This window comes from Protomyctophum parallelum, assembly GCF_964188405.1.
Source record: "Protomyctophum parallelum genome assembly, chromosome: 19".
Taxonomy (NCBI): Eukaryota; Metazoa; Chordata; class Actinopteri; order Myctophiformes; family Myctophidae; genus Protomyctophum; species Protomyctophum parallelum.
The window spans coordinates 43,418,879-43,444,570 of NC_139717.1; the positions used below are offsets into that span (position 1 = coordinate 43,418,879).

Sequence of the window (25,692 nt, forward strand, 5' to 3'; positions counted from 1 at the left end):
AACTGGGTTGTTTCACTGTTAAATTGTGTATTTACATTGGAATACTTGCAAAAACAAGGGCATACAAAAGACAACGATTCCCCATTTTTGTAAAACAAATTGATAGACATGAAACCCCCCCTCCCTCCCCCCCAGTTGTCTCTGACTCAATGGGAAACATTTTTCTACTTTTCATCATCACGCCTCTTCTTGGCCTGTTTCTCACCAGCATCATCATCATCTTCCTCACTGTCACTACCACTGCTGCTGCTGCTACTACCGCTACCACCACTACTGCTGCTGCTGCTACTATCATCTCTGTCGTCGTGATGTGGCGCACCCTCCTGTGGCCCCTGCTCACTTAATTTGGGGCCATGACTCGGTTTATCAGAAGGGGAAGCTGACACAGGGCCCGGGGGCTTCTCAGTAGAAACCGGTGACGAAGATGGCGCATCTTCATCGCCCTGGTCCATCGGGGAGGAAAACTCTGCTGCAACATCTTTTGGGATAGGGCCCGGGGGGTTCTCAGGCGAGGAATCTGGGGATGAAGATTCGGCTGCATCATCCTTGGGCACAGGGCCCGGGGGGTTCTCTGGAGAGGACTCTGGGGATGAGGAAGACTCTCCCGCATCATCCGTGACTACGGCGCCCTGGGGTTTCTCAGGAACGGGTACCGGCAACGAAGGCGGCGCTACATCGTCCTGGGGCACCGGTGGTCTATGTGGACGCTCCTCTGGTTCGTCCTCGTCATCTTGCTGCTTTCTCTTCCACATCTTGGCCATGGCCAGCAGTTTAAGGTTGGGCTGGTTAGCCGCGTCCTCTGGGAAGATGTAGTCGTAATACTCCTCCCAGCCTGCGTCCGACTGTTGGTTGTGGGGAAGACAAAGGTTTGTGAGTAAAATTTTATTGGAGCTTCCCACAATTAGAATTCAGAATCAGAGTTTATTTTGCCAGGTGTGTTTGTACATTTGTCTCTGTGAGGTTGGTGCATTACAGTGAAGTTGATGAAATTGAGAAATGTTTACCAGAAATAATTGTTAAAGATGATATTCCATAAATCTACCCAACTGATTTTAACAACAAATTAACATTGAAAGTGAAACGATAATTATACACTGCCACTACAACACATGTGCTATTTGAGACCACAGCATAATTTCTATGAGCAAAAATGTAAACATTTCTATGCAGTACCCCACATCACCCAAAACCTTGTGGCAGGCCAGGCACTCACCCCGTCCTCGGCCGTGAGCTTTCTCCTCTTCTTGACCTTCTCAGGCAGCAGCTTCCTGACTCTGTCCACAGTGCTGTCTGAGCCGAACTCCCTCTCAAAGTCCCTCCAGGACTCGAGCAGCATGAGGCGCTCCTCCTTTTCCTCGCAGTTCCTCAGGTTCTTGTTGGCCTCCTCATAGATCTGTCTGCTCCTCTGCATTCTGTCGCCGCTCTCTATGGACAGCTCAAACTTGCCGTAGCTGATCCATACCTGGGAGAGGAGGAGACAGCAAGTGATGTCAGGATGGGGAGGGTCACTTTTTTTTTTTTTTAACCCATTCTGACCTGAGATCAGATTCATACGAGGTTTTCCACTGGACACACACTGGTCTGATTAACCCATTCTGACCTGAGATCAGATTCTAGAAATGTCAGTCGTTCTTCGATTTTTCAAAAAATAGCAGACCTACAAGCTCGTATCGCGCCACTCGGTGGCGCGATATGAGCTTGTAGATCTGCTATTTTTCAATAGCTAAAGCATAACATGATGCTAACACCAAAATGGGTGGCCGGTCAGAATGGGTTAAATGGGAGTCAGGGTGCAAAAGTCAATTGAATAATCTACGTATGTACAGAAGTCTATGCATGTAAAAATGAATGCAAAATCACTTCTTCAAATGCATTTTCCTTAGTAGGCTTTCATCGTTCATCTTACCGGAAGCGTTTTGACTGATATTGGATACACAAATTACTACGAGCTATACAGATTACTATGATTACAATTATTATTCCACCATAAAATAAATTCAGCCTGCAGTTCTTACCTTGACATGCTGGGTGCGCTGCAGGAGCCTGTTATAAAGCTCTCTGGTGTTTTCGTACTCTTCCTGTTCAATCTCGAAGTCAATGTATGACTTCCACAGAACCTGAAACAGTAACCAATGTAACCATTAGTCACGTAACACAATTAATGGACACTTATCCGAATAGAAAATAAGTTGCATTATTAACAACTATTCAGAAAGGGAAAAAGCTGTACCTCTGGCATGTCCAGCCGTGGCTGTCCGATGGCAAGTTCAAAGATGCTGCGGGCTCTGTCCACATCACCCAGGATGGTCTCCAACTCTGCAAACTTGATCCAGGTGGTGCAGTTCTCGGGTCCAAACTCCAGGTATTTCTCATACAGCTTCCTACAGCGGTCAAACTCTCGTAGCTGCAGCTCCAGCTCAATGTAGCCTTTAAACAGCTTGTTCTTGGGACATTTACCTATGGCTGAGCCCTGGGGAAAACCACACATTACTTAAGAGAAGCATTATTCTAGCATTATTCCGTGCTTAATTAACCATTTTGAATAATTAAATGGATATAGTTGTTTTGGCGGACTTATCCAAACTCTAGTGTTTAATTACTGGACTGTTTTGTCCATCAATTACAGGATGTGAATCACTGGTTTCTTTCTAAAGTGACCTGAAAAAACATAAACGTAAATTAAGGAATTTATTCACTGCTGCCGTTTATCCTTTTTCTCCTTTGAACATTAGTGTTTGAATTTGTTGACAACATACGTGTTATTTTATGCTATGTTGATTAATTTAATATATAGGAAATGTTTGCCTGAATGGCTCACTGTACCACATGCTGTTTTTCTGATTAATAAAGTAATCAATAAATTGAGCAGAGGCATCTCATGTAGCGTTCTGGACATAATATCCAAAGCACATTCAAAAAATGCTTTCTGTGGACACAATCCAGGCGGATTATATAGCAAGTAGCCTCGGTACCAGGCTTTCATTTTTGTTGGTGAAAAAATTGAAAGCCTTGGAGGAACGCATTGGCCGCTCTGGTCTAAAAGTGGCAGTCAACCCTTCCGGGTGGGCGTCGCTCCAAATGATGTGACGTAGCGCTGCACTAGGGGGGAGAGGAGGGGCCGGGGGTGATGGACAGATCGATGAGATCCAATCAGGGCGTGCGCAAATCTGAGCCGCGACCCGCCCCTCTAGACCAGAAACCTAACACGTTAGCTCAGGCTATATAGCAAGTGTTCTACATACCAGGCCTCTCCTAGCGAACGGGAGGTTCTTCTGGCGGATTTCAAACTGGGCGTACAGCAACCACATCTTGGCAAATGTGAACTGGGGGAAAAAAATATATATACAAATAATTTAGCACACATGAATAAAATGGCAAATGATGTGCAGGATAACATGCAATATTAATCAAGCATATCATCAAAATTGGCATAACGTTCACAGCCAATTAAATGAAGGAACGAGAAAATAAACCGTATTATCACAGTACCTTTTTGTGAGGGATGAGGTCCAAGCATGCTTGGTACACCTGCCTCGTTCTGTCAGGATCCTGTAACAGGAAAGTCAAACAATTTTTTATCAGTACAGCCTACATACAGTCCATGTAAATATCTACCATAAATGGCTTTAGTTCAATACATTGGTGACACAATTCTATATACACAGGGTCATCAGATCACATGTATTTGCTAAGTAGCTGAGGCACCAACTCTTGCACAATGTGAATGTGCCTACATCAAACACTAAACGCTGACCCACCTTGACTTCCAGTTCTTCGTACAGTGCGTAGTTGATCCACAGGTAGATGTATCTCCTCCAGTGTCTCTTCTCCTGTATGGGGGGCATGTTGGCGATGGCCCTCTCATACACCTCTCTCACCGTGTCCGCGTCCGTGTCGCTCTCCACCAGACGCAGATAGTCGAACCACGCATCGTAGTTGTGTGGGCTTGCCTGATCGGGGAGTTGAGGGATTTTATGATGAGTTCAGACAGACAGGTCAACACACAGTTGAGGTTACAAAAACGCTAAGCCGTTAAATGAGGAATAAAATGCTAAGGGGTAGAAGGGGAGGTTTAACCCATTAAGACCGCCTTAGGCCGATTCTACAAATGCCTTCTAAATCAGCAGTTCTTACACTTTCAAAAATAGCAGATGTACAAGCTCGCAGCACGGCACAAAGTAACGCTCTGTGAGCTTGTATATCTGCCATTTTGAATAGCCAATGCTAAAACCTAAAATTACGTGTAGTGTATGTTTGTTACGGAGCGACAGTTTCCCCCTGCACACATACTTAAAAATGTGTACATTACAAACAAACTTGGGTGTCAACAACTATGCTACCATGCCTTGTTTACTTAGGCTTATGTTATGGTACAGGTAATATGGTTATCGGTATAGTGTTATGTTAAGATTCAGTAAGTGTATTGTACCTTGACTTCTTCCTCGTACTGAAACCTTCTCTTGCTGACGATGACATCCTCTATGCCCCTCCTGTCTCCAAACTTCTTCTCAAACACAGTGTAGTTCTTGAACAGCTCCTGGGCCTGCTGTTTGGGGATCCTGTCCAGGGCGTATTTGTAGATGACCCGCACACGCTCAAACTAAGACAGAAACACATCACACAACATTGCGCAAAACAAAACTGAAGGGTTCTGGTTTCCTTATCAGACGATGAGGCTTTCAAACGTATTCGATTTCAAACATCCTCATCCCAAGATACCATTTCTACTTTTACTTCATTATATTTAGACCATTCTGACTGACATAGCTAGAAATATGGGCTCGTCAACAAATGTCATGCATATTCAAATTTCAATTATTGTGGAAAATCTAATTAAGTAATGGTAAATGTTGCCTTTAACATTTAAACTTTTCAAACCTCTTTCTGTGCCTCTTCAAACCTGGCAAAGGCCACAAAGAGGTTCTCATCCACGTATTCCTCGCCAAAGAACTCCACAGCCCTCTCAAACACCTTCCTGCCATGAGCGATGTAGCCATGTTTATCCTCAAAACGAGCATATTTGATCCAGTTCTTTACTTGAGGGTGGACAATCACAAGTACACTGGAGTTAAGGAACTTTTATGTAGATTGAATGCATACATTCTTGTTACTTGGTCATTCCATACTGGCACATGGCCTGCGTTCTAAGTCGTTTCCTACCCTGTTCTTTATTGTCAATATTAATATTCACTGTACCATGTAATAATTTAACAGGCTGTGGACAAAACAATGTAACATGTTCAGTAGTGTGGCATTTGTAAGTGTATATTGTCTCTGTCGGGTGGAGACCTCATGACCAAAACTGTTACTTTTCAAGCAAAAGTAGTAGCAGTTCTACAAGCTCATGTGGATGTGCTACTTTTGATGCTTTTGTGTACCAACGATATGTTGGATACGGTGAAGGAGTGAGGTTCAGTGATGCCAGTAGATACTTCTGAGCCATCCCATCAGGTGGTGGCATGAACCAAAAGCTGTAGAGAATTATCCTACTCCCGGGTCAGCCCGTTTGTGTGCCGTCTCTCACATGCCGAGTCAAAGGGACATATCTCTTTTGCTGCCATTAATTGTTGAACTACTGTGCTGCACTATTCTAGGGCTTACTTCTAATTATTTCCACTAAATAAGGCAACAGGGTTTGTGCGCTTTGTCTCTGGGAGCTCTTGCATTGATTCCATGTTGGCAGTTTTCATCCTTCAGTGTGCGAGCCCCTTCTTTTTGTTTATGGACACTCATGCTGGCCTCTCACACCCGTTTACAGCCCTATAGTAAGCCTTGAGTTTAGAGCTCAAACTTCCCTACCTCCTCGGCTTTCAAGGAAGTAAAGCTATGCAACAGAGGCCTCTCTGGGGAAGAACCTAAATTAAACTCCCATGTCCATTTAAAAAGAAAGATTGTGACCCTGCAGAAGACCAATAGTGGAAAAAAAAGCACTTTCAGAAAAGGATATATCTCTCATAAATGGTGCGGGCCTTGTCCACTTCCTTGTATCGGAGCTCAAAGTTAATGTAGGAGTGCCAGGCCTGCTCCTCTGGCTCCCATTCCATCCAGCGCTCAAACACCTGCCTGCAGCCTGCAATGTTCCCCAACATCTCCTCCATGTAACTGTACTTGTACCTGTGTGGGGGAGGGAGGCGAGTCCAGGTTAACACAAGCATATCTTCCACCCTCTCTATGTCAGTGGTTCTATTTTTAAGTACAGCATAACTCTCAGGGTGCATTTGGAAACCTCTACTACAGGAACCTTGAGGGTCCCTGGACGGCATTTTGAGAACCACTGCATCAGCATATAGTGCATGTTATAGGTCTAACCATTTTTTTTAAACTGGGCCAGGGGAATATTCGAATAATCTTTGACAGAGCAGTTGAAAATTCTAACTGGTCAGCTTTGTGCATCCCTAGATAAAGTATGCTGTATCTACAAACTTTAGGCTTATGAAGATGAAACTTAAATCTTACTTTGAGCTCGCCAGTCACCGCAGCACCAGTACCAACTGACCAAAAATCAAAGTCGATTATTCTTCTGCTACTAATGACGAATATTCAATAATATCTTTTGATAATACATTTTTATCCTCAAAAACGACTATTCTGACCCATCCCTACTATTCAGGCAGTAGTAAAGTAAGTACCAGAAGGAGTTGACACGTGGCAGGATGGTGATGGCTCTGTCCCAGATGTTGCGGGCGTGGTTCACCTGCCGACTCTTCATCTCCATTTCGGCATACTTCAACCACAGTGTGATGTTGCGGTGGTCCACATCCAGCGCACGCTCGTAAATAGAGCGAGCTCTAGAACAAAGCGAATTTGACTCATTAAAGCAAAACCTTCCAGGAAATCCATGTGCACAGAATTAAGTAAGCCAGTGGCGATGAAAAGAGGCAATCTACCAGCTCACAACGTGCCTCGATGTGACAAACTGTGAGCTTGTAAATCTGCTTTTTTTCTTGTTGTGATAAAAGTAACAATACCTCTGGATCTCTTTCAGACTTTCCTCCCATTGTGCGTACTTGATCCAGTTGCTGATGACAGTACGATTCTTTCTTATATTGTCCTCAAACCCCTGAAAACAACATTTTGATCAATTGGGGATCTCTCTTTATCCACATGACACAGTGATGCTAACAAAGCCACTCGTTATGGAAGTCAGCAGCATATACAGTTACTGACCTTCCTCTTCTTCAGCTTGTAATCGTTCAGCTCCTCCTCATCTGTGATCTTCTGCTTCGGCGGAGGAGGCAGAAGTTCTAGCTCTCTCTCTTTGGCTTCCCTGAGCAGCTGCTCGGCCGTGATCTGAACCTCTGCAGGCGCCTTGTTCTTCACCTGAAACAAAGTGCAAACACGCCACATTGTTATTCCAACAGTGATGTTACAACTGGTCATGCTAAAGCTGCAGGTACAGGCATAAGTTTCGACATACTAGCAGTCCAACAGTAATTAGTCCGACACCCTACCCCAAACCCTAACCGCAAGCAAAAAAATACACAAAACACAGCAGTCTGCAGCAGAGCCTGAGACCCCTTTTATTCGCCATGCAACTCCTGCAACCATTATCCCCAATGGCAGTTGCAAGGAGGTGCATTGGTGCGCACCTAAAGTTAAATTGGCTATGTTATTGTTCAAATGTAAAAAACAATAAGGAATTTGGGAAATGGTCTTTTTTTTTCTCCTTTTTATTTTTTAATTAAATTTCTATTTTTTGTCCCACGATTTTGTAACCCATTTTTCACCCCTGTGCCAATCATCCTGTGATGTGATCCTAGGCTCTACACACCCTCCGCCAACCTAGGGAGAGCAACGGACTTAACTCATGCTTCCTTCATGCTTGAGTGTCCAAGTTGCTCCTTTACACCTGACAGGGGGGAGTTTCCCTGGTTGGACGTAGCGCGTGGAAGGAACACGTTATTCCAACCAGTTCCTTTCCCCTCCATCAGGCGTCCCGGCTGGCCAGGGGGAGGCAGTTGGGAAATGGTCTAAAGTAATATAAACTATACATGATGATGTGAACGCTTGGACATGTATGAGTATGCATAATAATACTTCTACAATTACAAGGGTAAATGAATGTATGTCTCAAATCAAGATCATATCATGACATAGATGTAGAGAATTGTATCGATTTATGCTTTTTTTTGCATAGATACGAAGGTAAAATTCACACACAAAAAATTCATCTGATAATAGTCTTGATCGATCCAGGGCTACTTGAGTGAATTAAATTAATTCAGCGGTGTGTAGTTCTGGCGCTATTCTGGCCCATTTTGAAATGGTTAAATTGCGGAAACAAATTTCATGTGAGCCAACTGTGTTGACACGTTTTAGTCTTTACTATTGTGATTAAAAACGTGCTTCCATAGACACGTTTTACGTTAAAGCGTCAACCAAGCAGAATATATATATATTAAAAAAAAGGAGTCTCGTGTCGCGCTGAAACACCTCAGCGACGTTCGTTAGCTTAACGTTAGCATCAGTGTTGTGTGGGTTTGTTCTTCTTACCTTCGCCACCTTCGGTATCCTCTGTTTCCCTGCCGCTGTGGACGCCATGGTTTTACCGTAACGATTCAGATACACCTACAAGAAAGAGTTTGAACTTGAAGACAAAGATATCAACGATAGAATAAAGTCCCAACGAAAGTTTTCTCGTTCTGCGTTCACAACAGCCTGTGCGCCGCCATGACACTTTCCCAGGATGCAGCTCTGCGATAGTGTTGCCAGATTGTGTGAGATAAATCAACCAGGTCAACAAAGCAAGCCCAAAAGAAGCGAAATAAAAAGTGCCAATTGCAATTGTCAAAATGTGTAATATATTTTGTAAACATTTTAACAACACTAATCTGATATGGCCGTTGTCCCTGGCACAACATATTTTTAGATGTAGGCTAGGGTGGACAATTCATTTATGTGGGGGTCCTTGACATTGAAATGTGTGAGAATCACTGGGTTTAGTGGTTTAAAACAACATAAATTAAACAAGCCAAGATCCAGATGATTATGTCAGGATTGGTCCACTCCATATTCGGAGATTCAGGTGATGAAGATGATGACTGCAGGCAGGCCTGGACTGACCACTTGACATCTGCACCAAGTCTCTGTCTGTGACTGTGACTGTGTGTAGGCCTATGTCTGTAATGCACGTTCAAATTCGACAAATGTGTTCCACACCCCCACGGGGAGTGTAGTGCCCGATGTTGAGTCTGTCGGACCCACGGTTGTCCAGGACCGCCACAAAAGGCCTCTGCCCGTGCTCTGGAGAAGTCCCCTGCCCCAGGTCCATATATGGAGCTGGCCATGGGCATAAAAGGGACACAGACAGATGGGTGGAACGGGTACAATGGGTATTGGATATCCGGGTGGGGCATGGATCTCCAACTTCCATCGTTACCCCCCCCCCCCCCCCCCCCCCCCTGCGTGCGTGCGTGCGTGCGTGCGTGTGTGTGTGTGTGTGTGTGCGAGTCTGCGACTGTGCGTGCTGCTCTTGAGTCTTTTGGGCTTGTTTTCACAAACCAGGTTGCTTATTTCTCTTTCTCTCGCAAAATCTGGCAACGTTGCCCTTAACCGCGTAGTCGTCGTGGTACCATGGTTACAGCATCACAGCCCCGTCATTGATGTTGATTAAACTCGGTTTGGTTATAGCACAGGTACAAGTTTATTAATCACTTGATTTGCATACCTGACGGCGCCGTGAACGAAAATACGTTAAGCTAACGAGTAACGACCAACGACACTGAAATAAGAAAGTGGCAAAGTTGGAGCAGGAGGAGGGTAAGTTAATTTGTAAGGGGCTACGCTACTGTTGCAACCATAGAACAATAACTTGTTGTTGTCATGTCAACTTGTCACTTGTCGTCGGCAAGAGCTGAAAGCTGATTCACATGCAAGCTTAGCCCTGGTCCAGTGCTTACAGTGAGGCTTTGCTCCAACAGTGTTTATTGTGTTAAAACACCATCATGAATCAAGACACTTTTTTTCATCAGGTGATAGTAATCATTATGTGATAACCTCTCTTATGTTATATAATGGTTGTCACGTGACGTCACGTGACTGATGTTGACTAGGCAGGTAATTTTCAAAAACCAATGAGTGACATGAAATAAGTTGAATAACCACCACAACAAGCACGTTCACAACAATACAACAAAGTATAAAAACGTGCTGGTATTTAGCTTGTTACAGACTGTTTAAATATTTTTAAAATGTTTAAAATGTTTCACTGTATCTACCTTTGTCCAGCACCAGCCAGGAACTGGATGTGCGCAAGCCACCTGCTTTTTAAACTACTGCATGAATGAGTCTGTGAAATAGTTCAGTTGTGTGTGTGTGTGTGTGTGTGTGTGTGTGTGTGTGTGTGTGTGTGTGTGTGTGTGTGTGTGTGTGTGTGTGTGTGTGTGTGTGTGAGACACACACTAATTCTGTCTAAAAAAAATAGACAGAATAGACATTCAGAAGTTGCAAAGAAATTGCCAGATGAATTTGTACTTATGCCTATTTCTTTCTAGGTGCTGTCTGAATAATACGTTTACAGTATATGGTAGTCTGAATGGTTGCTAAATCTAACAGAATTGCTAAATTGGCAACATTGCTCACAACTGACAGAACAATACAGAAGATGACCACCATAACTTCAGCCTGTGGCACGGTTGAGACTGTGACAGTGAGACGCACAGAAGCATGTGACGCTCAACAGATCGATGACCTGATCAATCCCTCAACTGTCGCAGTGTTTGGAAGGGTCCATGTCATCCACCTTCTGTGAGTAGCCTGCCTAATAATATATATTATATATATATATATATATAATATATCAATGTTTACATTGATGTCTACATTGGACAAATGAAGACACCACGTGTGTGTGTGTGTGTGTGTGTGTGTGTGTGTGTGTGTGTGTGTGTGTGTGTGTGTGTGTGTGTGTGTGTGTGTGTGTGTGCGTGTGTGCGTGCGTGCGTGCGTGCGTGCGTGCATGCGCGTGCGTGCATGCATGCGATAACTCGGGGCCATAAGCCATAACTCTGAGAGGGTACAAATGGAACCAAATGGACCCATAACTATCTATTTGGTTGCATTTTGTAATTTTGCATTTGAGTTATAGACCTGTACGTAAATGTTCATTTGGAAACTGGAACCTCACTTTGAGAACAATTGATTTTGATTATCTTTTCTCATATCTTTTGTCCTTTCTTTTTGTGTCTATCTTTTAAGTATTAAGCATTGTAAGCATTTATTTGGATTTTGGACAAAAAAAATGTGTTTATACTTTTTGTATTTGTATAAATCTTTTGCAATGTGATTGTATATAATTAGGGGAGGTTCTCTTTTGGACTTCTAAAACACACAATAATGCACAGTATGTGTTGCACTCCCCCTCAGCAATGACTGCAAAACACACTGCAAAACGGGGATAGACTCCCACACTCTGGCTGATACCGACAATAAGCTTCTCCAACCTACTTTACTACTTACTTACTTACTATGGAGTGAACTCCCCATTGCAATTAGAACAGTCGACTGAGTCTTCAGACTGGAGCTGAAGACTCACCTCTTCAGACTCCACCTTAACCCGTAGCACTTGCCATAGCACTTACTCTAGCCTCGACAACCACGCAGGCTTCTGCAAAGGCTACAATTGTAATTTAGATAGCATGTTATGTAGACAGATGCCAAGTCATTATTGACCTGGCATCCTATAGTGCTCAGTTTCAATGTACAGCTTATTGATTTTGTTTGGATATTCTACTGTCAGACTGTCAGGTTCTTGGTTTACGTATGATCCTAGATGACTATTTATATGCATTTTATGTATTAGGTTAAATGCCTAAATTGTTTCTAGCACCTCTTTCTCCTATTCTCTCACAATTGTAGACAGAGAGTCTACAAGAAGCAAGGTAAACACATACATAGAATGCATAGATAGATAGACAGTAGTGCCTCAAGAAATAGCCTCGTTCCCAGCCGTTACTCATCGCTCAAGTATATCCCAGCAGGTAAACCAAAGCAGCAGGTATCATCTCCCTCTCTCTCTCTCTCTCTCTCTCTCTCTCTCTCTCTCTCTCTCTCTCGCTCTCTCTCTGAGGCATAGTGGAGCTTAATAACTGTTCTTTTGGCTTACAATATGATCTTACAAGACATGTTTGTAAATGCTGTGATTATGACAGACATGAAGAGATACAAAGGCTAATAGAGTTAGAGAGGGAGCGAACCTTTATTGAATAGCCTACTAAAATGTCTTGGGTAAATGAATGTCCTCTCTCTCTCTCTCTCTCTCTCTCTCTCTCTCTCTCCCTCTCTCTCCCCCACACAGTGAGCGAGCTAACCTGGCAGTGACCTTGGCCAACGCAGAGAACGAGGTTCTGGCCCACGCGTCCTTCTTTGACTGTCCCGTTGGAGACATTGTGGACCAAGCTCACTGGGAGCCTTTTCTACACCGGAACTTCACCACTGAAAAATGCACAGTCTGTATCACCGATGTTTAATTAATTAACCCATTCTGACCTGAGATCAGATTCATACGAAGGTTTCCACTGGACACACACTGGTCTGATGAACCCATTCTGACCTGAGATCAGATTCTAAAAAATGTCAGTCGTTCTGAGATTTTTCAAAAAATAGCAGACCTACAAGCTCGTATCGCGCCACTCGGTGGCGCGATATGAGCTTGTAGGTCTGCTATTTTTCAATAGCTAAAGCATAACATGATGCCAACACCAAAATGGGTGCCCGGTCAGAATGGGTTAAATAACAGCCGTCTATTATTTCGTCACTGTAAACTCTGAATTCTTCAAGATGTGCTGTGATATTTTTCCATCCTTAAACATGATCACCAGGTATTATTATTATTATATAAGGAGGACGATTTAAAAAAAAAAGTGTACAGTATTTGTAAAAATGTTTTTTATGTGGACACGCCCACCAATTCATTAAGTATGCCTGATTTGCCTTGTGGGTATGATAAAGGGGGAGGGGTTAGGGGAGGGGATGATATTGAAATCGGGAAAGTTTGAGGTTTAGTGTTAAAATTCAGACCCGTCTGAAGTGAGTTGTACTGTACTGTACTGTACTGTACTGTACTGTACTGTACTGTACTGTACAAGCTCTCCCTGGCCTCTGTCTGTCTGTGTGTTAGGATGCACAACAGTGATACTTGGTGGTAAAAATATGCTATTTCCGACCGTGCTCACCCAGGGACACAGCAGGGACACACATTGCTGGGCAATGGAGTGGTTGCACCACTCAAAAATAGCAAAATATACTCTGCTGTGCTGTGCTGCAAGCTTGTATATCTGCCATTTTTTAACATCTTTTGAAAAATATCAAAAGTGTCATTTTCTGGGGGTCCCTAATCATTTTCAGTTGGGGATCGCCGCCATCATGATGGGGGTCCTTGGCACGGAAAAGTTTGAGAGCCACTGATTTAGAATTTGTAGTTTCAGCCTCAGAGGTATTAATGGGTTCAAGTTAGATATAGCATACTATGATTGTACAAATATTTTCACCCATGTTGTGACACCTCTGCCCTTGTGAAGTGTCAATAAACTTGACATTGAGTTGAAGTTGAATTGACAGCTTCTCTTTCTCACCACCACACAGACCTTGAACACGCTGTTCCTCCACCTTTTTGTGGCTCAGTCCAGCTTCGCCACGGCAAGTGTAACGGAGATCATAAGGTGGGGAGAGATTGAATATTATGGTTTCTATCAGTGGTGGAAAAAGTACTCACATTTTTAGGGGTGTGTCCAGCTTTGAGGGTTTGTGTAAACACAAACATTGTCCTAACACAAACATTGTCCTAACACAAACATTGTCCTAACACAAACATTTAATGCCATTGACAATGAATGGCCAGTTTTGAGTGTTTGTGTAAACAAAAGACAAAAGCGAGGACGCAAATTGTGATTGGCCTGAATGAGATGATGTATGATTTTTTTACTTTACTTTTACAAAAGTATAGAGGGTATGCATGTGATGATGTGACATCATCATATCATACCTAGAAGTTATGCGAGAATATCTGATTGCATTTAATGACGTTAAACTCACTTTACGCATGCGCATACCCTCTATTGTCATCAAAATATACTAAGAATGTGCCAGTTTTCAAAATGTATAGAAAAAACAATCTTTTGAAAATAGCCAATATAGATAAGCTGACAACGCGTTTCAAAGTGAGCTTGTACATCTGCTATATTAAAATAGCCAAAGCATATATGGCTGAAGTGGTTAATGTACGTTTTGTAATAATAATCAAAATCTACAAAGTAACTAATGACTACAGTTGTTAAATAATTTAACTTACTTTAAAATGATACTTACTTAGTGTAGTAATTGATACTAGTTACTTTCCACCACTGGTTTCTATTACACATTATGAGCAGGGAATTCTCTATTCATTGAGTATAATCATATGATGCAATGCTGGAATTGCTATAATCATAGAATACTGGTCCCTGTCGTTAAATAAACATGCTTCACCCATTGTCTTCACAGGGCTGTTTTCAATGTCGTCACAGAGCTGCAATATATCTGTCTGGTCAGCCCAAACATCAGCCGCTTAGGTGAACAATTATATTCTTACCGTGTACACACATTAAAATCCGGAGTGTTTGTTCAGTATCGGAGAGTATAGGGGTCTCCCTGTCTCTCTGCCTTGTTACTAAACAGAAGATTTTTAGGTTGGGATACCGATTGCATCCAATAAGGAGAGGGAATTCATGCAGGACACAGGATAAACGTGTGAAATTGGACGTGGAACACTATGCAAATTGAAGCTGATAAATCAGTTATCTCTCCTGATTGGATCAAATTGTTGTCCCGAGTGGGTCAAGATACCATTCGTACACTCTCACTCTCAACACATTTAATTTCAGCTTACACTCTGTTTATTTGAAAAGGCCTCGAGAGTTTCACCAGTTTTGACACCTGAAGAATTTTTCATTATAGTTTAGTCATTCTTTTTCCTAATTCAGTTACTTTTAATTAGTTTTTAGAGCGGCTTTGCTAGTTTTTATTTTTGTAACAAACGCTTAGTTTTTGTTTTAGTTTTTTATTAGTTTTAGTGTTAAGAGTAGAGGAAATAAGTAGGCCTATTGTGTAATAAAAAAACTCAAACGAAGGGCATTTTGTCTATACTTTCAGGTTTTTTTGTTAGTTTTGTATAAACATAACACAGTTTCAGTTAGTATTAATTTTTTGTGTTTTATTATAGTTTCCATTTAGTTTCGTTAACGAAAATGTTTTTGTTTTTGTTTTATAGTTTTCGTTATTTCGTCAATTTTAGTTAACTATAATAACCTTGTTGCAGAGCCTGCGCTGGGTGAGCTTTTTGTGCCGATGACGCGTCTCCGGGACCCCGGCCCTCAGTGCCTCGCCTTCGTCTGCCACAGACACACACACTGTCCCACGCTTCATGTCCGCAGAGCCAGGTATAGACACACACACTGCCCCACGCTTCATGTCCACAGAGCCAGGTATATGTAGACACACACACTGTCCCGCGCTTCATGTCCACAGAGCCAGGTATATGTAGACACACACACTGTCCCACGCTTCATGTCCACATAGACAGGTATATGTAGACACACACACTGTCCCACGCTTCATGTCCACATAGACAGGTATATGTAGACACACACACTGTCCCGCGCTTCATGTCCGCAGAGCCAGGTATATGTAGACACACACACTGCCCCACGCTTCATGTCCACAGAGCCAGGTATATGTAGACACACACACTGTCCCGCGCTTCATGTCCACAGAGCCAGGTATATGTAGACACACACACTGTCCCACGCTTCATGTCCACATAGACAGGTATATGTAGACACACACACTGTCCCACGCTTCATGTCCACAGAGCCAGGTATATGTAGACACACACACTGTCCCGCACTTCATGTCCACAGAGCCAGGTATATGTAGACACACACACTGCCCCACGCTTCATGTCCACAGAGCCAGGTATATGTAGACACACACACTGTCCCGCGCTTCATGTCCACAGAGCCAGGTATATTGTAGACACACACACTGTCCCGCGCTTCATGTCCACAGAGCCAGGTATATTGTAGACACACACACTGTCCTGCGCTTCATGTCCACAGAGCCAGGTATATTGTAGACACACACACTGCCCCACGCTTCATGTCCACAGAGCCAGGTATATGTAGACACACACACTGTCCCGCGCTTCATGTCCGCAGAGCCAGGTATATGTAGACACACACACTGTCCCGCGCTTCATGTCCACAGAGCCAGGTATATGTAGACACACACACTGTCCCACGCTTCATGTCCACAGAGCCAGGTATATGTAGACACACACACTGTCCCGCGCTTCATGTCCACAGAGACAGGTATATTGTAGACACACACACTGCCCCGCGCTTCATGTCCGCAGAGCCAGGTATATGTAGACACACACACTGCCCCACGCTTCATGTCAGAGCCAGGTAGGCGGCACAATTATTACATAAGCCATCAGCACAGCCTGACAACGAGTCCCGGGCTTGATTCCTGAGCCATGACAGACCTTGGCTGTGTCACTCCCACAGTCTCCGAATGCTATATATAGTCTGGAACTACACCTCCCGATATCTTTAGAGCTTATGTATTTATTATTTTATTTCCATTTCTACTAAGCAACAAGCTATATGCTTAGATGATTTCTGTTTATATTAGGATACATTTGCGCGACTGTAAATACAAAACGGAAGTGGGGAGGAGGCTTCCCTTCCGCTTTATATTTTACTCATGATCAGAGCTGCCTTGCCAGAATGTATGACGGAAGCATTTGAAAATTGCGAGACTAGTCAACGTGAGACTAGTCACTCCCACACTCCCGCACCCCTTTTTCCTGTCAGTCTCCACTGTACTATTGAAATAAATGTAGAAAATAATCAAAGACTAAAAACGATGCACTTCTGAGAGACTACAAATGTAGGTCCATTTGGTTGCATTTGTACACTATCAATGGACAAATTAGCACTTGGGATTTTACTGTGCGACTTGCGAAAAGTGGCAGAATCGGCTTTGACTTCCCAGGGTGTGAAGTTCACGACGCAGCCTATATAATTTTATTTTGCAGGGTGGAAGACCACGATGACCTCACACACATATTCACGGAGCAGAGCAAGGAGCTGTCAGCGTCCTGGGGTCCCTTCTACCTGGCTGAACTCATCCAGAGCCAGGACCACTCAAACCACGCAGCCGTTTGTGAGGTCGGTTCAAGACAGCGGTTGTAAACGCCAGGGTTCGGGCCAGAGGGGCCATGGGCAAATGATTGTACTGTAGTGTAGTTAGGAACCAAATGGACCAAGGGTTTGAGTCAAGAGAATCAAGAGGGGTTTATTTGGCACTCACTCACTCAGATGGGTAAAAAACAGCTTTTTTAACCTTTTAGTATAAGAAATTAAATTTAAAGGTATATTCAGTGATTTCACTCAAAAAACCTTAGGTTTCGTTTTGGTCCAATCAGGATAGAGAGTCAAAAACGAAACCTAAGGTTTTTTGACCCCCAGGGGTTAACTGGGGACAGGGAGGAACTCCTTATATGGCCAGCACACTCTATAGTAGGGAGGATTATCACAACAAAACAAAAAAATAAGTGATATTTGAATTAAGTGAAATCACTGAATATACCTTTAAGTAATGAATATCATATTTTTTGATTACCATGCAAACAGAAATTTATTATTTATCCATTATGTTCCAACGTTCAATGCCACAAACGCAGTTAAATTGTTAATCGCAATTATTTGTGTGACAATTAATCGTCAACCTATTTGTAATCGCGACAGCCCCATATAGCACTGCAGATGCTTTCGCCTGGCTCTGTCAGAAATGCTCCCGCTGTGGCACATTCCCTCAGGACCAGAGAGATGACAGACAACCCCCCCCCCCTCCTCCTCCTCCTCCTCCCCCTCCTCCTCCTCCTGAAGCTGACATGTGTTCATGTGCAGCATATGGTAGATGGGAGCTGCGGCGTGGGCCAAGACATGCTCTCACTGAACATATTGTGTCCAGACATCTGTGGCGTTTTGAAGCTTTTTGTACTGAAATGATGTCCACCGCTCAGGGAAACAAACAGCGGACAGTGCAACAACATTTACTCCAGAGGGGCTTGTTTTTGGCCTAGTCCACTTTTCCTGAAGAAAAATACCATTAATTATGTGTGTGATAATGGAGTATGTAACAACGGTAAAACATAGATTTGTGTTAATATAGTGAAGGTCTACTTTTGTGTTGTGTTTCCAGAGTTTTGATCCTGAGCTTGCTTATTCGACCAAAGAAACATACAGAGTAACCTACAATTTACAATTTACAATTTAGGCATTTAGCAGACGCTCTTAATCCAGAGCGACTTACATTTAAGCAAGAACAAAAGCATGGGAATACATCACATGAAAGCATTTATCATGAGACATGCGTAAGCTAAGAAGGTAACAGTGGAATATCTATAAATGAAACTATACATACACTATACATAATAAACTATACATATTCACTACTATGCTATACATATGTACTAACCTAGAGTTGAGATTTAAGATTTAAAGGTATATGGCAAGAAATGTATACTATAAATTCATCCCCTGTCAACCAGGCCCTGTCGGTTGCTGTTGTCACACTATAGTGTCACACCAGTGTTTAGCGTTACATCGTGATATAGCGAGCATGTTTGTGTAAATAAACGCTGCTGTCTGTGCTCACAGAGTGGTGGCATTGCTGTTGGTTTCATCAGTGTCAGTGGAGACATTGATTTTGACCTGCTGAACGAGAGCTTTGAACTCGGCGTGTTCGACGGTCTGTACAAGCAGCAGCCACACCAGGACAGGACTTCTAAACACGCTCCTCTGGGCGACCGATCTGATGGCGGCATCTCCACAGATACCCAAGTCTCTGCTCCACGGGACACAGAAAAGGTCTAAAAAGCTAATTTACAACAACTAGTATAACCATACAAATACAATATCCCTTTGAATGTACACAGTAATATATGTATGTCTTAGACATAACTGGCATGTAAGTTAGGCTATTAGGGGCTAATGTGTTGTATTAAATGTGCCTAACAAAGGCCCACAATGTTATTTTGCATGCGCTGCTCACTGTTTGACAAAAGTGATACCCTAGTCCTTCAAAGCTGTGCAATGCCAGATTTGTATGCACATATGTGTTTTATCAATCAGAATCTTGTTTTATCAATCAGAATCATATAAGTAAAATGCTGATATTTTAATCAAGAAGGATATTTAAGAATGATATTCTGGGGTTCAAGTTCTACCAGTGGCGATCATCAAAACAGTTACCTCTCTTTGCCACTTGGGGTCGCCAACATACACAAAGTGAGAAATCAGTGCAGGACAAGAGGAGACTGGCTTCTCTTTAAATCCTCCCTGTCAAAAACGTTCATTATGTTATGTCCAAAACTGTTACTTTTCAGGATTCAAATTCAAAAATAACAAAAGTAGCAGATCTGCAAGCTCAAAATGTGTCGCTTCACGCAGCATTTGGATCTACTACTTTTGATGGTTGCGTAGTGCGTACTGTGACACTGTAGTATATTCAAGTAGAGGTAGAGCATTCATAAAAATTAAAAAAAAAAGACAAAAAGTTGGAATATGAAGATAAAAGGTTTCTGGCCGACAGCAACAATAGTTGTATTATCCCATTCTGACCTGAGATCAGATTCATACGAGGTTTCCGCCGGACACACACTGGTCTGATGAGCCCATTCTGACCTGAGATCAGATTCTAAAAAATGTTAGTCGTTCTTCGATTTTTCAAAAATAGCAGACCTACAAGCTCATATCGCGCCACTCGGTGGCGCGATATGAGCTTGTAGATCTGCTATTTTTAAATAGCTAAAGCATGACGTGATGCTGACACCAAAATGGGTGCCCGGTCAGAATGGGTTATTATTGATCTATGACTTTCAAGTAATATTTTCCTAAAATCAATTACCTTTTGATTTGATTTTGTTAAAAGGTGTCAGATGAAGAGGAAGAACAAACTGAAGAGTCCTTGATGCGAGGGGCTGCATCTGAGCGCCCTCCTCAGAGTGACCAATCAGCAGCAGGGAATCACAGACAACATGCAACAGAACAGGTCTACTAGTCTTAACCCATTCTGACCTGAGATCAGATTCATACGAGGTTTCCGCCGGACACACACTGGTCTGATGAACCCATTCTGACCTGAGATCAGATTATAAAAATGTCAGTCGTTCTTCAATTATTCAAAAATAGCAGACCTACAAGCTCGTATCGCGCCACTCGGTGGCGCACCAAAAAAGAAAAAGGGTGCCCGTTCAGAATGGGTTAAAGACGGAGTGCCGTGATTTTTGTACTTTTTCTGTTTTGCATGTGTCTATGGAGTTAACAATTTACTCTAATTAACCCCCGGGTGTGGTTATAATATTCAAATATGAATTCTCTGTGTATTTTTGGTTTTGTTCCTGAAAGCTGAAAGCCTTTGAGTCAAAAGGCCCAATTGAAATAACACCATTTTAGTGACATCATAACCCTAACCCGTCCCCATTATCATACTCGCTTATGTTCAGGTAGGTTGTGCAAAGGTGAAAACCAGGTATGGACCGATTCCGTAACGGGTCTCATGGTCGCAGCCTGCGTATTTCCTGTAGGCGGAAAGATACATAACGTCAGTCTTACCCATACCCAATCTTTCTGTTTTAGGAACACAAGGCTGCTGTACTTTATACCTCATACTAAGCATTAAAGTATGAGGTATAAAGTACAGCAGCCTCGTGTTCCTAAAACAGAAAGATTGGTTGATAGATGGATATTTTGATATTCAGTTTTTTTTCCAGTTTTTTTTTATGTTGCCACTACTTGTTGGAGCAGCCATAAACTACACAGGTTCATCCCGATGTTCTGGGCATCTTTGTAATGTTAGTGTTAGTAAAAAGCAGGTAAAAGAGTAACGTTTGAGGCAGACTAATATCAGTCACTTTTCCATTCACTGTAGTAGAAGCTTGGTGCGGGGAAACCGTACCGATGTGTCGTCTCCGCCTACAGGAAATACGTAGACTGCGACCATGAGACCCGTTACGGAATCGGTCCATACTTAATTAACTGGTGGGTGTGGCCACATAAAAACATACCGTAATTTGAACACTTTCTGTACACTTTTTTTGAAAGAAATCTTCCTCCTTGTATAATCATAGTACTTGATGATCGTGTTTTAGGGGCACTCCATCTTTAACCCATTCTGACCGGGCACCCATTTTGGTGTCAGCATCATGTTATGCTTTAGCTATTTAAAAATAGCAGATCTACAAGCTCATATCGCGCCACCGAGTGGCGCGATACGAGCTTGTAGGTCTGCTATCTTTGAAAAATCGAAGAGCGACTGACATTTCTAGAATCTGATCTCAGGTCAGAATGGGTTCATCAGACCAGTGTGTGTCCAGTGGAAACCTTGTATGAATCTGATCTCAGGTCAGAATGGGTTAAAGGAGTATGGCCCTTCACACAAGAGTATTTTTGAAGGCCCTTCTATGCCCAGCTTTGTGTGTCTGTGTGTACCACATTTGTGATCATTTGATTGGCTGAGCACGGAATGTCATGATGTATGAAGATAAGAGTGTCCCTCACTTCGCACAAGTGTGATTACTTTCTTTTATTCTTTTGTTTTCTTGCTTCTGGAGGCGGAACAAGGTAAAAAACCCTCAGAGCAAGGAGAGGTCATGCATGTCTCACCACCAAGTTGGACAGAAGACGAGGTCCTTGTCTCTCCACCAAGTGAGAGAGCTGAGGTAAAAGAATAATACAGTTTTCTCTACATCAGTGCTTCTCAAAGGGTTTCGTTAAAAACCTCTGATATGAATATGGCTGCAGACCACCATCTGAAAACATCTAGCTCCCCCAGAAGACAAGATGTATGTTTTTTGATATACATACAGCTTTTGTCCCCACACGTCTCATATTTGCCATTGACAATGAAAGGAGAAATTAGGTCATATGTGCCTCAAATATGATGTCGATTTGTGGCGACACAAACATTAACTGCCATTGACAGTTAATGTTGGAAAATGTAGAAGAGCAAATTGGCTAACCAATCACATCAATCCAGTTGTTCATGAGATGATGTATGAAGATGTATAATGGATAAGAGCGCCCCTCACTTCACAAGGTTGTGATTTTTAAATGACATTTTCGATAATCAAACATGTAAAAAGAAATCACACCCGGGTGAAGTGAGGGGCGCTCTTATATCATTGTATATCATCATCTCATTCCGGCCAATCAGAATTTTGCGTCCTCGCCTTCAACTTCAATGTTTGTCAAAACTGGCCATTCATTGTCAATGGCATTCAATGTTTGTGTTAGGACAAAGCTGGACATAGGATGGCCCATAAAAGATAGCAGGAGCTTGTAGGTTGTTTGTATAGCCAACATATAAATGGATAAACTGGTCAAAATCCTTGTTCATATATGCCCCCCACCCCCTTCCCTCCCAAGGGGCCCCTGTACCCCAATTTGAGAACCAATGCTCTACATCCCCTGCTGTGTCGCACACAAAGCCGAAGATCAGCTAAGAGCACGAGTGGCTGAGTTACTCAAGAAAGAAATGATTTGGGAGTTAATCTCAGATGACCTTGACATTTCAGACACACTGAAAAGCAGTCGGCGGTCGCCGGTCTTTGCGGGGGGGGAAGCACTGGAGCTTTATCTTTCGGTTGGCAACCGGTGCACTAATTAACCCATTCTGACCGGGCACCAATTTTGGTGTCGGCATCATGTTATGCTTTAGCTATTGAAAAATAGCAGATCTACAAGCTCGTATCGCGCCACCGAGTGGCGCGATACGAGCTTGTAGGTCTGCTATTTTTGAAAGAAATCGAAGAACGACTGACATTTTTAGAATCTGATCTCAGGTCAGAATGGGTTCATCAGGACCAGTGTGTGTCCGGCGGAAACCTGGTATGAATCTGATCTCAGGTCAGAATGGGTTAATAACACTGCTCTCGTTTCAGCAAGAGAACACACATGCTGCCGACGTGCCCGGTGCCAGTGGGCGGAGCGTGAGCCCAAAGCAGCCCGACGCCTTCTGCATTCGGCTGTTTGTCATCGACAAGAGCTACGAAATGCGGTAAGGTCACCGTGCGGTCACGTCACGTGCATGGAATAAATTATCCCATTCTGACCTGAGATCAGATTCATACGAGGTTTCCACTGGACACACACTGGTCTGATGAACCCATTCTGACCTGAGATCAGATTCTAAAAATGTCAGTCGTTCTTCGATTAAAAAAAAATAGCAGACCTACAAGCTCGTATCGCGCCACTCGGTGGCGCGATATGAGCTTGTAGATCTGCTATTTTTAAATAGCTAAAGCATAACATGATGCCAACACCAAAATGGGTGCCCGGTCAGAATGGGTTAAATATAGGGCATAGCAGTAGCGGGCATTTTCTGGTTCCACCTACCCAAAGCCCATTCATCCAAGCCTCCCCCATTCCCATAGAGATTTATTTTCCTCAATCATTTTAAGCGTAGAATCAAGCCAGCCAGGCTCCTGGTGAATCATAAAACAAAAAGGAGAAGAAATCACAGAATCAAACTTTGTGAGCTTGTCGATGGGCGATTTTCCGCAAAAGCTTTCCCCACAATCACAGAAAGCAGAAAATACACTAGTACAGTTAACCCTGGCTCGCGTGGCATGTCATTTCTTTAAAAAAAAAGAACGTCTTAACGATAGCAGATCTACACAGGCTCATAAAGCATTTTGAACTTGTAGATCTGCATTTGGCTTTTTTTGTTTTTAAATCTTTGAAAATAGGGTAAAAGTGGTGTGGGGACCAAACGGATAACCAATGCATTTTCACCCATGGAATTCATCCATTCATAGTAAAGTGGCTCGCTATTTAAATTTGTGGTGTATAATTAATTCCTTTGTGGCGAATTTGCATCACTTATAGCTGATTTGCATGTGTAGTGTCTTTGAAGAGATCTGTTCCAAAGTGAGAGATTCACCATTCAAAAAAGGCCATATACCTGCTCTTAAAAAATAAAAGTAAAAAAAGACAGATGGCACCAAATGCAAAAACAAAATTCTGCCTTTGTTGATAGTAGGGCGTAGCGGTCCAGGCACCTACAGCACATTGCGAGTTCGAGTCCCGATCCCCAATGGGCTTTGCTGCCAATGTCTCTCTCCCCAATCCTGTCAGTCTACTGTCCATAATAAAGGCCTAGAAAAATAAAACAAATACAAATAAAATTGAATCTCTTCCATTTCATAGGTTTGAAATGCCAAATGTCAGGTAATGATCCCCTCCCCCCAGATGCCAGGTAATTGTTGACCTGGACCTCGTTTCAATGTACAGATTTTCTTTGCATATTCTACTGTTAGACTGATGATATATTATTGGTTTGCCTATGATCCTCTAGATGACTATTTCTATGCATTTTAAGTATTATCTTGTTTACTGTAAATCGCTCTGGATTAAGAGTGTCTGCTAAATGCCTTCATTTGAAAATGTATACTTTGTCCTATAACTGACTTATACGTCAGAAAAAATAGCTGATCTACAAGCTCATGTGCTCAAGCTCATTGTGATGTGAGCTATTGATCAGCAATTTTTTTATTTTATACATTTTTTTTACAAATGTCCCCTTTAATGAGTTAGGCCAAAGACATGCCCAAAATAGGGCCATCGGGTTGAAAGTCTGTGAACGGACTTTTCCGTGCATTTCTGGACACATCTACGTAGAACACGGTTGGCAGCCATTCCGGGAGTTGTTATTTGCACAGTCAAAGTGAAGTCAAATGAACCAAAGTGTGCTACGACCTGTGTTACAACAACACACGCTATAATAATAATTATAACAACAGTGCTTTTTCACTTCTTTCCTAATTTCGAGGACATCCTCGTACAGTGCCAGTGGTGGCAGTCATCCAGAGTTTTCCTTCTCTGTCATATGTCACCCCGACAAAAAAAAATGAGGAGAAAGGAGGGTGACTGTTATTTGGCCTCCCCCCCCCCCCCCCCCCCCCCCGTCATGCTGGGCTCCTCTCAACAGTCCCTCCCTCTACTCCCCAGCTGTTAGAGAATATGGAATTCAGACGCTCCCCGCGGAGAATGAGCATATAATTAATGAGTGCAGTGCTTAAAGTGACAGCGAGTTGAAGCCGGCAAGTTGGACTTGGACGGTGTGTGTGCCAAAGAGGGGACGGGGGGGGGATGGGGGGACGGTGGTCAGGTTGGCTGTGATCTCATCTCTACCATGTTGGCTTCCTCTCCCTTCTCTCTCTGCCCACACTGGCACACACGCATATTTTCACTTAAGCCTTTTTGGGTTATTTATTTTACGTGCCGTCGCGCGGCGGTGTGACACAGGGACAAGAACAGAATGAATAGGAATGGAACATGCATCTCGTATCGTTGTGCGCACAGATGTCAGGCCTATCTGATAAAGTAGTTGATGACGGTCACGGTATCAAGGGTATAATTATGCTTACGCAGATGAGTTGACTCACCACATGTACTGTATGTACTGGGTCAAGCAGATAAAGGTCATAATTCATAACTGTGTGATTATGAATATTAATAATAATTCATAAAATGACGAGAGGCGTACGGGAAGGTTTGTTTGCTTGTAGATCAGCTGTTTTTTTTGTTTCTTTTTCGTGTGCACGACTGATCCTCATTATCCTCTGTGTTTCCCCATTTGCCTCTTCCA

General features: G+C 42.9%; 2 protein-coding genes across 2 annotated transcripts in view; one reads left to right on the plus strand and one right to left on the minus strand.

Annotated features, from left to right (window-relative positions):
* Positions 1-135: 135 nt before the first annotated feature.
* On the minus strand, positions 136-8,677 carry crnkl1 (crooked neck pre-mRNA splicing factor 1). The gene is made up of 14 exons (XM_083790292.1): positions 8,494-8,677; positions 7,168-7,320; positions 6,969-7,060; positions 6,630-6,788; positions 5,948-6,114; positions 4,879-5,057; positions 4,430-4,600; positions 3,759-3,950; positions 3,490-3,549; positions 3,243-3,323; positions 2,231-2,470; positions 2,016-2,117; positions 1,214-1,462; positions 136-842 (listed from the first exon to the last, which is right to left on the minus strand). Exons 1-14 carry the CDS (start codon positions 8,539-8,541, stop codon positions 165-167), a joined length of 2,571 nt encoding a protein of 856 aa, XP_083646418.1. The 5' UTR covers positions 8,542-8,677; the 3' UTR covers positions 136-164.
* Positions 8,678-9,623: 946 nt separating this feature from the next.
* Positions 9,624-25,692, plus strand: part of cfap61 (cilia and flagella associated protein 61) — a 58,913-nt gene continuing 42,844 nt past the window's right edge. Inside the window, exons 1-9 of the mRNA XM_083790646.1 lie at positions 9,624-9,759; positions 10,591-10,746; positions 12,296-12,446; positions 13,582-13,658; positions 14,479-14,546; positions 15,293-15,413; positions 17,075-17,207; positions 18,702-18,911; positions 22,985-23,100. Coding sequence (XP_083646772.1) covers positions 10,604-10,746; positions 12,296-12,446; positions 13,582-13,658; positions 14,479-14,546; positions 15,293-15,413; positions 17,075-17,207; positions 18,702-18,911; positions 22,985-23,100 — 1,019 coding nt within the window. The 5' untranslated portion in view covers positions 9,624-9,759; positions 10,591-10,603. The remainder of the gene's footprint in view (positions 9,760-10,590; positions 10,747-12,295; positions 12,447-13,581; positions 13,659-14,478; positions 14,547-15,292; positions 15,414-17,074; positions 17,208-18,701; positions 18,912-22,984; positions 23,101-25,692) is intronic.

Coding starts and splice junctions, on each gene's coding strand:
- crnkl1 (XM_083790292.1), bottom strand. CDS start 8,541: ATGGCGTCCACAGCGGCAGGGAAACAGAGGATACCGAAGGTGGCGAAG. Junction 6,115..6,629: donor CCACGTGTCAACTCCTTCTG/GTACTTACTTTA, acceptor TCCCCCACACAG/GTACAAGTACAGTTACATGG. Junction 2,118..2,230: donor CACGGCTGGACATGCCAGAG/GTACAGCTTTTT, acceptor TTACTGTTTCAG/GTTCTGTGGAAGTCATACAT.